This window comes from Callorhinchus milii, unplaced genomic scaffold (genome assembly GCF_018977255.1).
Source record: "Callorhinchus milii isolate IMCB2004 unplaced genomic scaffold, IMCB_Cmil_1.0 Scaffold1, whole genome shotgun sequence".
Taxonomy (NCBI): domain Eukaryota; kingdom Metazoa; phylum Chordata; class Chondrichthyes; order Chimaeriformes; family Callorhinchidae; genus Callorhinchus; species Callorhinchus milii.
In genome coordinates, this window is record NW_024704742.1 from 38,535,773 (window position 1) to 38,548,736 (window position 12,964).

At 44.9% G+C, this 12,964-nt stretch overlaps 1 protein-coding gene across 1 annotated transcript in view; it reads left to right on the forward strand.

The window, feature by feature from the left end:
- Window positions 1-11,492, forward strand: part of LOC103175777 (stearoyl-CoA desaturase 5) — a 36,488-nt gene extending 24,996 nt beyond the window's left edge. The window contains exons 3-5 of the mRNA XM_007888963.2: window positions 2,963-3,168; window positions 10,056-10,288; window positions 11,208-11,492. Coding sequence (XP_007887154.1) covers window positions 2,963-3,168; window positions 10,056-10,288; window positions 11,208-11,398 — 630 coding nt within the window. The 3' untranslated portion in view covers window positions 11,399-11,492. The remainder of the gene's footprint in view (window positions 1-2,962; window positions 3,169-10,055; window positions 10,289-11,207) is intronic.
- The last annotated feature ends 1,472 nt before the right edge of the window (window positions 11,493-12,964 follow it).

Consider the following 12,964-nt stretch of genomic DNA (forward strand, 5'->3'; position numbering starts at 1 on the left):
CCCGCTACCTGCTGCCTCCTCTTGGACCGTGCCTTCGGCCACTCTCCTACTTTCCCTGCCCTTCACCTTCCCTGAACTTAATCCCCATCCCACCCCCCCCAACCTTCCCACCCCCACAATTATGTTCCTGAGACAGTTTGACTTTTAGTTCTCTGTTATATCAGCTCCAGTCACGTCCTCCTGCCTTTTGATCAGACTTATATACTACATCAAGAGACAGAACAAAACACAACTGTCAAACAGGAGCCAGAATAGCCAGGGAGAAAAAATGAAAACTGCATTAAAGGGAGAGACTAGAGAATCAGAGTCTGTAGTTGAATCTTTAAAATCTTTTAAAAGGCAATTACATAGATACTTGAAGAGGAGGAATATTAAAGGCTGTGGGAGAGTGGGATTAGATTGGCTCATGTGGAGAAAAACACCAACGCAGGCATGTGGCTTGATCTTGGCAGTAATATTCAATAGGCCCATATTTCCACCTAGTGTTAGCCACTAAGACCATTTTGTCTTAAATTGTAGAAAATGGAGAATTGCTGAAAAATCGTAAGTTCACAATGTGCTTATTACATTGAAGATGTTATGAAGCATCTAATTTTTCCATCTATTCCTAAAGACTGTTTGTGTGTATAAAATCCCCAACAATCCAACTTCGACTTTGTCCACTAGATTTTAGTGGACAAAGTCGGAGTTGTTTCATTGCTGATCTTGACCATTTAGTGCTTGGGATACCATCTTAACTAGACTGGGAGCTCATAGGCATCTTGCAGCTGGGGGAGGGAGGGGTTGGTCAGTTGGGTATCTGACACATGCAAAACTCAGGACCATGCTTAAAGTTCCAACTCGAAACCAAACTACTGAGAATTTCTACATATGACTCTGTGTCTGGAATGGAATGACTCTCTATTCCAAAGGACATGAAGCAAGCAGATGTTATTTCCATATTCAATAGAGGTTTTCACTCTATGGCTGTTTGTGGGACACTATTGTGTGCAACTGGCTGCCGTGTTTCGTCCACAAAATACACAGTCAGTGCAATTTAGGGTATATCCTGTGCAGCTGTTTGAGACATCTCAACGACGTGATAAGGCGCTATATCAAATGCAAAGATTATTATTATTTTATAAGAGTAACAAAACCTCACCTGACATCTGTGGAAAATAGTTAATAATAGCAAATTACATTTTACTATCTGGATTTTTTATATTTTAATGAAGTGCTGACAGGGAAGAGAAGGGGAATGGGATTCAAAGATCTGACAAGATCTAATAAACTGGTGGAACAGGCTCGATGGGCTAAATGACCTCATTGTTCCTGTTTTCCTCTGCTCCTATGCTTCTAACTATAGACCCATTAACCTGTCCTCAATAATTGAAAGATTTATTGAGTCAATTGTTGGAAAGGAAGTGACAGATTATATAAAAATAATAAATAAATGACAGGTAACTTGGGTTCAAAAATGGTAGATCTTGTCTGACCAATACCATAGACTTTTTTTTAAGGAGGTAACAGCCCAAGTTCACTCTGGGAAGCCATATGACATCAAATATTTAGACTTCCAAAAGGCATTTGACAAAGTACCATATGAAATATACCTTCATAGACTGTGATCACTGGGTATCAAGGGCAAGACATGGACATGGATTCAGAATTGGCTGAAGGGAAAGAAGGAGAGGGTATTTGTTAGCGGAGCAAGGTCAAAATGGAGTTAGGTATTAAGTGGGGCCCTTCAGGAGTCCCTACTGGGACCCCTCTGATTTCTTGTCTAGTGTAAATACTGTAATTCAATTTGTAGATGACGCCAAGTTGGGGGAAACTGGAATCAGAGGCGATAGCAAAGGTCCTACAAAGAGAACCTGATAGGGTATGCACATGAGATGATAACAGGTAATTTAAGTTTAATATACATAAGTGTAAAGTACTAGACATAGGTAATAAGACTAGGAAACACAAGTACTACATAGATGGGATGGAAGGTTCCCAGGGGAAAGCTAAAAGCGATCTAGGGATGTTGTTTGACTCATCATTTACTGTGTCAAAACAGTGTGAGGCAGCAATAAACAAGGCAAATAAGAAGCTGGGCTCTGTTGCTAAATCAGTTGAGTTTAGATGCAAGACGTCATACTCAGCCTGTTCAGTGTTCTGATCCGGCCTCACCTTGAATATTGCATACAGTTCTGGTCACCATGACACAAGCGGGCTGCTCGGGTCCTAGAAGTAGCAAAGAGGAGAATGACAAGGATGATCCCCAGTGTTAGAGGAATTACTAAGAGCAACCATTAGCCAAGCTGGACCTCTTCAGTCTTGAGGGAAGACAACACAGAGTGGTATAATTGAGTTATATAACATTTTAAATGGAATTGGAAAAGTGAACCCAGAACAATACTTCAGCATGAACCAAGACAGTAGAACAATAAAACATAAGTCTAGATTGCAGCAGGCAATTTCAGGACAGATACCATAAAGGTTTGCTTTGCCCATAGGATAATTAATAAGTGGAACAGTTTGCAGGGAGTGGAGTTTGAGGCCAGGACATTGGATTAATTTAAAAAATAACTTGGTGCTGTGATGGGAGGACACTAGGGTGAGGGAATGAGATCAGATGGGCCGAAGGGCCTTCTTCATCCAAACCAATTTTGTGATCTTCTCTTGTGGATGAAATATTAAACCAAGGTCTCATCTGCCTGTTCAGGTGAACTTTAAAGATGCCATGGTAATTAGTTTGAAGGACAGGCAGCGCTCCCAGGCTCCAGAACAACATTCTTCCCATCTCTATATTCCCAAAAGGCTAGTTCATCACTGTTTACGAGACATTGTTGGTGAAGAGTAGCTGCTGTGATGGACTAGTGTCTACTGTTCAGAATAACTCATTGTGTGATGTGATTGGTGACTTTGCGATGAGGCAATTGCTGTTTTATAATCATCTTTGTACCCTAAATGGTTCTGCCCTCTTTCTCTCCTGCAGAATGATATTTACGAGTGGTCGCGGGACCACCGAGTGCACCACAAGTATTCTGAGACCGACGCTGACCCTCACAATGCCACCCGTGGCTTCTTCTTCTCTCACATCGGTTGGCTCTTTGTACGAAAACACCCGGACGTGACTGAGAAGGGGAAGTGTCTGGATGTCACTGACCTCCTTGATGACCCTGTTGTTGTGTACCAGAGAAGGTGAGCACCGGGGAGTGAGGTTAAAACAGGGCAGTACGGTCAAGTGGAGGAAGTGGACTGTGCACCAAGGGTAAAAAGAAGCAGTTACACTGCTATCTCCAGTGCACTGAGGAAATTAATCAGGTACTACTGGAGACCAATATAACAGCACCACAGGTGGCGAGGTGGGGCTGACAACCTCAGACATCATTTTGTTCACAATGGATTATTGTGAATTTTGCCAATCAACCGCCAACAATCCGTTGAATAGTCATTTAAAATAATTTCTTAGGTATTGGCCTGGCTCAGTTGGTAGCACTCTTGCCTCTGAGTGAAGGTTGTGGGTTCAATCCCCACATCAGAACCTTGAGTTCATAGCCTAGGTTGACACTCCAGGGCAGTGCTGGGGTAAGCTGCATTGCTGCATGAGACATTAAACTGAGAGGCGGACTCCCACCCTGAAAAAACCCTCCCTTGATGCGTCGCAGCTATCAAGTTACCGGCCCATCTCCAACCTCCCCTTTCTCTCCAAGGTCTTGGAAAGAGTTGTCGCCTCCCAACTGCGCTCTTTCCTTTCCACCCATTCTCTTTTCGAACCCCTTCAGTCAGGTTTCCGTGCTGCCCATAGCACAGAAACTGCCCTGGTCAAGGTCACCAATGATATCCTGACCATCTGTGACCAGGGCTCCCTCTGTCTCCTCGTCCTCCTCGACCTATCGGCAGCATTCGATACGGTCGACCACGCTATCCTACTCCACCGCTTGTCCTCCCACCTCAACCTTCAAGGCACTGTCCTTGAATGGTTTAGGTCGTACCTTTCTCACCGTCTTCATTTCGTCTCGACGAATGGCTTCTCCTCCACCCCCCGCACTGTCTCATGTGGTGTCCCTCAGGGCTCTGTCCTTGGTCCCCTCCTCTTCACCCTCTATATGCTCCCCCTTGGTGACATCATCCGCAGACATGGAGTTAACTTCCACATGTATGCGGATGACACCCAACTCTACCTTTCCTCCTCTACTCTCAACTCCACGACCACCGATGTCCTGACAGCCTGCCTGTCCGACATCGAGTCCTGGACGAGAGACAACTTTCTTCAGCTCAACGTGCGAAAAACCGAGGCCCTCCTGATTGGCTCACGTCAGCGCCTCCGCACCTCAGGCGCTGACACCATCAGCATCCAAGGCTGCACTCTCCACCTCTCAAAGCCAGTCAGGAACCTCGGCGTTTTGTTCGACCCTGAGCTGTCCTTTCTCCCTCACATCCGCACCACAACTGGCACCGCCTTCCATCACCTCCGGAACATCGCCAGACTACGGCATTACCTCACCCCTCACGCTGCTGAAACCCTGGTCCACGCCTTTGTCACCTCAAGGCTGGACTATGGGAACTCTCTCCTCGCCGGCCTTCCCGCCACCTCCCTCCACAAGCTGCAGGTCATTCAGAACTCTGCAGCTCGTGTACTGTCCCGCACCAGGCTTCGGGACCACATCACTCCCACCCTCGCTCGCCTCCACTGGCTCCCCATCCCCCAGAGGATTGATTTCAAGATCCTCATCCTCACCTACAAGGCCATTCACGGCCTTGCTCCCTCCTACCTCTCCGACCTACTATCCCCCTACCTACCTGCCCGTACCCTCCGTTCCTCTGGCTCCGGTCTGCTCCACGTCCCCCGGCCCAACCGCCCTACCATCGGTGGTCGGGCCTTCAGCCTCTCAGCCCGAGGCTCTGGAACTCCATCCCCCAGTGCCTTCGCCGCTTCCTCCCTTTCCTCCTTCAAGGCCGGTCTCAAAACCTTTCTCTTTGACCGTGCCTTCAGCTCCCCTCTCGACTCTCTCCCCCTCCTCGCTCCCTCCCTTCCCTCCCCTCACCCTGACCATTTCCCCCTCCTCGCTCCCTTCCTCCCCTCACCCTGACCATTTCCCCCCTGCTCGGGTCATGACCCAACTGTGCAGCGCCTTGGGACGTCCTCCTGACGTGAAAGGCGCTTTATAAATGGAATCTTGTTGTTGTTGTTGTTGTTAACGATTCTATGACGTTATTCGAATAGAGAAGGGAGTATTGGGGGATGTGTGTGTGTGTGTGTGTTGGGGGGCAGGGCGGGGCTTATTGCCAGCCAGTGCTTATCCTTAAAAAAATTAAAATCAATGTGCGGTGATCTCCAGAGAAATGAAGGGGGACGTTAAAGATTCTGTGATGTTATTCGAATAGAGAAGTTTCTTTTGGCTTCCTGGCTACCAATCCTCCAGGTAAAATTAGCTATTCACTTGGTCTTAAAATTTAAAAAGAGGAACATTGTTTCTTTTGGCTGTTGGGCTGCTTTTAGAGCAATGAGAGGGAGGAATGGCCTATGGCTTCAAGCTGAACACAGCCTGAATATCTGACGTGAGGATAATTGGATTTTTTTTTGCCTTATAAAAAATTTAAAGATAGTTATCTGCATTATGCAAGTGACAAAGCTGGCTCTTCTGTGGCAGATTGCTCGTTTGTGCTTCTTACTCTTGGGTGAACACTCCAGTGTCATTCACAGCCTTGCCTTTCATACAGTCTCTCCCTCCCCCAATGGATCTCCCCATTCCCTGCCCCCACCCCACCTCGGAGATACAAGGATTGAGAGCAACAACAATCAGACAACAACTATTCAAGAAAGTGACCTTCACGTAGGATAGTGTCTCAGAATGCTTCACAATGGCGAGGTCAGACTCTGAGCAAGAGAGAAGGGATAGAGGGAAGTGATAGAGAGATAGATAGATGGACGAATGGACGGACGGAATTGCACTAGTATAATCTAGGCTGACACTGCTGAATTGTTGGAGATGCCGTCCTTCAAATGAAATGTTAATCTGAGATCCCTTCTGCCTATTCATGTTAAAGATTCCATGGCACTATTTCAAAAAAGAAGGGAATTATTTCTCCCAGTGGGCTGGTTAACAACACCTCCCCCGCCCCCCACTACCACCCCAAATAAAAATTGTTCATTCACTTTGTGGTTGTCTGTGAGATATTGCTGTGTGCAAATTGGCTGCCATATTTGCCCACAAATGCACAGTCATTACACTTTGTAGTATAATCTGTGAAGCGCTTTGAGATGTCTTCCTGATGTGAAAGGTGTTATAGAAAAGATTATTAATATTAATGGAGTGGGGGTGGGGATGGAGAATGTGCGGCAGGCCCAAGTAAGTTGAGTCCAGGAGGCTAGCAGAGAAGTGAGGAAGGAGAAGATACAATACACTACAAAATACATTTGTAAAGTGCCTTTGATGTAGGGAGGACGTCTCTCTTCCTCAGGGAGGGTAGGGGGGTGGCCGAAGGCACGATCGAAGAGGAGGATCTTGAGGCTTGCCTTAAAGGAGGCAAGGAAGAGAACGGGGTGAAGGGAATGTGGGAAGGCGTTCCAGAGGGTGGGAACATGTTGAAAAGGAGAGGACCGAGGACAGAGCCCTGAGGAATACCGCACAAGACAGTGCAGGGGCTGGATGAGAAGATAGGGACGTGCTAGGGCTTGGAGGGATTTATAGGTGAGGATGTGGACCTGAAAGTCAAACTGTTTAGAGCCAGTGAAGCCTGGTGAGGACTGGGGGGATGAGCATGTGGAGTTTATCTAATCAGACTTTAGTTACATTAACAAAGTAATTTAACAGATGACATACTTCAGATTTCTACTGGGGGTGGAGAGCTCTCTGCCATACACAAAATTCAAATAATTCAGAACTCCGCTGCCTGGATACAAACTCGTACAAAACTCCGTAACTCCATTAAACCAATCCTTGCCAGGCTGCACTGGCTCCCAATTACCAAACGGATCAACTTCAAGTTCTTTTCACTCGTTTTCAAATCCCTTCATACCCTCGCACCTCACTACCTATCTGATTTTCTTACCCCTCACTCCACCACCCACTGCCTCTGCTCAGCCGGCTCCAGCCTCCTCTTCGTCCCTCACCCCCTCCACTCCACCATTGGTGGTCATGCTTTCAGCCACTACACCCCGAAGCTCAGGAACTCTCTCTCTCAAATGGAAATCTCCCCGCTTTGCACCCTCCCTTCCCAATTTCAAATCCCGCCTAAAGACCTTCCTTTTTGATCGTGCTTATGGTCACCTCTCCCCTCCCTCTCGCCCTGGCTCTGGGTCAGACTCCGCCACTGTCAAGCATTCCGGGACATTACCCCATGAAGGGCGCTATATAAATGCAAGTTGTTGTTGTTGTTGCTTCTTGCCACCTAGCACGATGGATGGGGAGTCAAGCCAGTGGATTGGCATACCCCCAGGGTTACCAGTGTATCTGGTGTGAGCCCCCTTGTTTGCACTGGGGAGCATCATGTTTGCAAGGTATGACTTAAAAAAACAAAAGATCACACTGCATTTTGGCAGATTGGTTTAAATATGTTTAGTTGCGGTTAGAAATGTCAGTGGTTTTGAAGTGGGCACAATGAAGCAGTCTGTAGCTGCTAGGGTGTTCTGTGGGGATGTTGCTGCCAGAAAGGATTAAGAAACATGTCCCTTTCTTCACATATTTCCTTTTCTCGCGGTTACCTCGTAAATAAGTAAAGGATTTGTTGACCTAAATTTCGCAAGTGATATAGCGCTGTATAACACCGAGAGGCTCAGAGAATGATCATGTACAAGAAGATTAAAGTCTATGGCTTAATTCACATGCATTTTTAATGAAAAGCTGAACTGACCTCCAGATGCGTTGTTTATTTCAGGCCTGTGAGCTCTACTCAAGCAGTGTTGAATGAGATCCAAATGCTGAATGTGAATGTGTGCTCATCTGCGTGGTGACTTGCTGCATGATGACAGTGCACAATCGCTGGCCTTATGTTCCTGCTCCCTGTGAGCACGGACCTTGACTCCGCCATGGATCATGGTGTTAACCGACTGGAGATAATTAGATTGCAGCCACTGGAGGGTAAAATGGATCAAACGTTCATTTTTACACTGGTGTGCACCAGTTGCTTTAACCCTTTGAAACCTCACAGTTTAGGCAACACTTCCAGTGCAGCACGGTACGGGTTGCAAGTTAAACTGGTTTGGTTGAGACGTTAAACTGAGGTCCTCTTTGCCTGTTCAGGTGGATGTTGAAGATCCCATGGCACTATTTGAACAGAGAAGGGAGTTTCTCAAGGTGTCCTGGTCAACAATCCCCCAAATAAAATTGGTCACTCACTCCATGGCTGTTTATAGGACATTGTGTGCAATTGGCTGCCACATTTCGCCCACAGAATCTAGGCAATCCACTTTACAGTATATCCTGTGAAGAGCTTTGAGACTTCTCAAGGATGTGATAAGGTGCTGTATCAAATGCAAAAAAATGTTAATTGTATTGTTTGAATAATTCTCCTGCACTTCTCATTGGCTTTCGTTGTTCTTATTTTAACCAAGGACCCCTTGTTCTAGTTAACCTTGTACAATGAAAGCCTCTATCAGCAGATAGTGATAGGAGTCCTGTAGCTCAGTGGTTAAAGCACTCGCCTTGCAAGCGAGACACCTGGGTTCAATTCCAGGCAGGGCGAAACCTTGGGCAAATTTCCTTACTCCAACCGCCTAATAATAATCCCTCCAAAAAACAAAACAATAATAAATTGGTCATTTTCAATCCATGACTGTTTGTGGGACACTGCTGTGCGCAATTGGCTGCCGCGTTTCGCCCACAAATATACAGTCAATTCACTTTACAGTATATTCTGTGAAGCGCTTTGAGACGTCGAGAAGACGAGAAAAAGCGCTGTATCAAATGCAAGCATTATTATTATTAATCCCATCATCCTGGCCTGGATTTGAACCTATCTTCCAGAGGGGAAAAGATAATGTGCTTAATCCACTGTGCTGTATTATATCCCTTTTATCCTATTTTTAAACTAAGAAAACCTGAAACAAGTCTATTAATGAGCAGGTGACCTATTTCTAGACCTCTCCCAATATGTTTCTTTATTGTGGACACAAGCCAACCATTTATAAGGAAACTTTACTTACATTATTTATTTAATGATAAAAATAATTGCGCATAACTTGGATGTTAGACAATTATTTTCCTTTATTATAGTTCCACTGTCAATGATTATACAAAGAGCAAAAAACGCAATTATAACAAGACCCAATAATGGGAGCAACTAGGTTATCACGGAATTAAAAATTGATTAACTACCTATCCATGGACGAGTAGTCGGCAGCCGGGAGGTTCATTGATGCATCTCATTGACTAAACTCTCCTTTGTTATACCTGATTGGTTATTGTGAAAAGCCCCAGATCAATCACGTAGCTCATACATCCTTTGTGGTTAAAGCTCAAAAGCCCAATATTGTAGGGCAAGTTGTGTTCAGATGCCAGGTGTCCATGTGATGGTGGCAACCAAAATATTTTCTTCCAAGTGTTCTCTCCACTTCTCCTTATCAGAAGGTACAATCCTGATAAACAAAGTCAAGGCCATGTTGTTCTCCTGCGTCAATTTCTGTAGTTTGCATTTTATGGTAACTCTTTCCTTACACATTACACATCCTTTATCCCCTTTCATCTCCTTCAATCTAGCCCAGTATAAGTCAGGTTGGCACAACAACAACTTGGATTTATATAGCGCCCTCCACGCTGGACGGCGTCTCAAAGCGCTTCACAGTAACAGATCCCGGGGCCGAGTCAGGGGGAGGGGGAGGAAGGTGACCAAAGGCGCAGTCAAAGTCTTCAGCCGAGATTGAATTGGTGAGAAAGTTATAGCAATTTCGCCTGTGATCAGAACTAATGTTGGGACCTGAGCTCAATACACGCAGACATCTTAATGCAGTATTAGGGGAACACTGGAGGTGCCATTCTTTGCTTGAGAAGTTAAATACATTTGTACTGATCATACTATTTATTTTATTTTAAAAATATGCTTGTTCTGGTGAGTTGTGAATAAATCAGAATATTTTTTTCTGGCAGGTACTACAAGACATCCGTTTTGATCATGTGTTTCTTAATGCCAACGTTTATCCCCTGGTACTTCTGGGGGGAGACTCTGTGGAACTCGTACTTCCTGGCTTCTATCCTTCGATACACGTTGTCTCTGAATGTCACGTGGTTAGTGAACAGCGCTGCCCACATGTATGGAAACAGACCATATGATAGGCACATCAGTCCCAGAGAAAACAGACTGGTTACCTTTGGAGCAATCGGTGAGTGGGAATCCAGTCCCAAGTGATCAATTACCTTGGAATGAGAATATGTGCTTCTTTTTAAGTGGATAGCAGTTAGTTAACCTGGCTCATTGGGAGCACTTATACCTCTGCTAGCAATCTCGCCTTTAAGAAAGAAGGTTAAGACCTTCAAGACACTTGTCGGGACTTGAAACTCATATCATCTAAGCTGACACTGCGGCACAGTGCTGGGGGAGTGTAGCATTGTCAAAGGTACTATCCATCAGATGAATTATTAAACATGATAAGGTGGTAAAGGAAATGCAAGGATTATTTATTATTTATTTAAATCCCTTTACATTGTGTCAATGAGCCACACCTCGGCTCCAATCAGCATTGACTATTTGGGTTGATTGAGCTGCTGCCATTCCATTCTAAAATTGTTAGGGTTCCCATTCCTGGCGATTACCATCAAGCAGAACGTCACGGTTGGTTACAGTAACTACCCCTTCCCCCCACACATTAGATCCACCATTAGTTTTCTATATTTACGTCCTCTATTTATGGATTCACCACCACCATCAACAATAAATTACATTTGTATAATGCCTTTCACGTCGGGAGGAAGTCTCAAGGTGCTGGGCAGTCAAGGATTTAGACCTGAGCAGGGGTTTGGGACCAGGAGGAGTGCAGGGCAGGGAGGGTATGAGGTAGTAGGGTGACTGAAGGCATGGTCAAAGAGGAGTCCTGAAATGGGCCTTGAAGGAGGCAAGAGAGCGAGCAATGCGAAGGAACCATGGGATAGAGTTCCAACAGCTGGAGGCAGAAAGGCTGAAGGCTCTACTGCTGAGCGGAGAGAGCGGACAGGTCTATATGGAGTTAGCAGGTCACAGAGGTAGGGAGGAGCAAGGTCATGGAGGGCTTTGAAGGCAAAGTAACGAGCTGCTGTTTCTTACAGGGGAAGGATTCCACAACTATCATCACACTTTTCCATTCGACTACTCAACAAGCGAGTTCGGCCTCCGGCTGAACCCAACGACATGCTTTATTGATTTCATGTGTTGGCTGGGCTTGGCGAGCAACCGGAAACGTGCCTCCAGACAGATGATCCAAGCGCGCAAACTGAGGACTGGCGACAAGAGTGCTTGAGCGAACAAGACAGCCTCGAGTTCTGCACGAAGATTTCACGTTTAAATTTGCTGTTATTTTTAACATGGAAATATAGTCATGCATTTCAAGCTTGTGAGAACAACGATGCATCTAGCTTATTGCAGTTGTTTTGCTTAACTCTTTCCAGTCCATGCAGGTCAAAGATATCCTTGAGCGCGTTGACTATATTTTACGAACTGCAAAAGGCCTACCTAGTCTGGAAGTGGTGGTCTGGTGTAAGTGACAGCAAATATCCCATACTCTTCTGCATTGTCCGAAAGGACACTGTGTATCAATCAAGTTTGTATTGACCTCAGGACTTTAGATTTAGTTAAGTAGTCAATATAATGGATTAATAAGACAGGCTAGGGAAATAGTTATCACTCGAATGCTGAAACTGTAGTCTTGTAACAGCAACAAAAATATACAGTATCATGGGCTTGAAAGGGTTAACCCACGTGAATTCTGAATGTCGATACCAGTGTTGTTGATATGTTGTACATTTCCGCAATTTATTCAAACCCATGTCAACTTTGTTATAGGAAGTAGTTTTGGCAGCAATTTGAAAGTGAAAGGTCTTCAAACGTTGATGTCTGTTGATTGTGTAATTGGTTACTACAAGTCTTTGTCTCATTTGGAACAAAAAAAATGTTTATTCGTGTGCAGTGAGGGAGCAGAGGATGGCTGTGCTTCTCAGTCACCTCCAATGTGACCAAGGAGAACTGAGGGAATCAAAAAGGAATCTTCTTTATAAGGTTCATCCGATGTGGCACATATTGTGTTTAGGGAAGATAGCTGTTAAGTTTTTTTTTTCAGACCAAATCGCGTTTATATTAGAATGGTTTCATTTCCTGTTTTTATTCGAGAATATAATTTTGATGAGGGGGGTGGGGTTAGGTTTTCAAAAAGGAGAAAGTGAGCCTCATGTACATAGGCAGACACAAATTAGGTTCAGTGGAGCAGCCTTTCATTGTCCCTTCCTGTCTGGGAAGTTCTGAACAATACAAACAAACTAAACAAACTAGAAGGCATGTGAAGTCACCACTTAGGCTGGGGAAGTGGGGAAAGCAAAGTCATAATTTTCTCTTCTTCTGAAGGTGTTGGCTCATGTTGCAGGGCAGTGATCTGTATGGATTAAGAATTGCTAGACGAAAAAAGACCAAGGTCCTGGTAGTCGGATGCGACAATAATGGAGATGTTGATAGCAAATAATTCTGTATGGATTAATCTACCAACATCTGGAATAGATGATTGTTTTCCACATTGTAGGGCAGAGGTAGTGAAGCCAGTTCTAAAAATCCCTACCAACAAACGATTTCATATTATCTTCATGATATATTCCTGCATTTTCATGAAAAGATCCAAAACAATACATTGTGGCAAAGATGTGATATTGTAAACAGAATGCGGCTACAATTTGACATCATAATGATAAACCTGTGCTCTGGTCAGGCTGCATGTAACGTCCACATATTTGGTAACTGACATAAGGATGTTTTCCCTCACAAGAAACAGTGCAGAAAACAACAAAATTATCCCCAGTGTTAGAGGGATGAGCTATGAAAG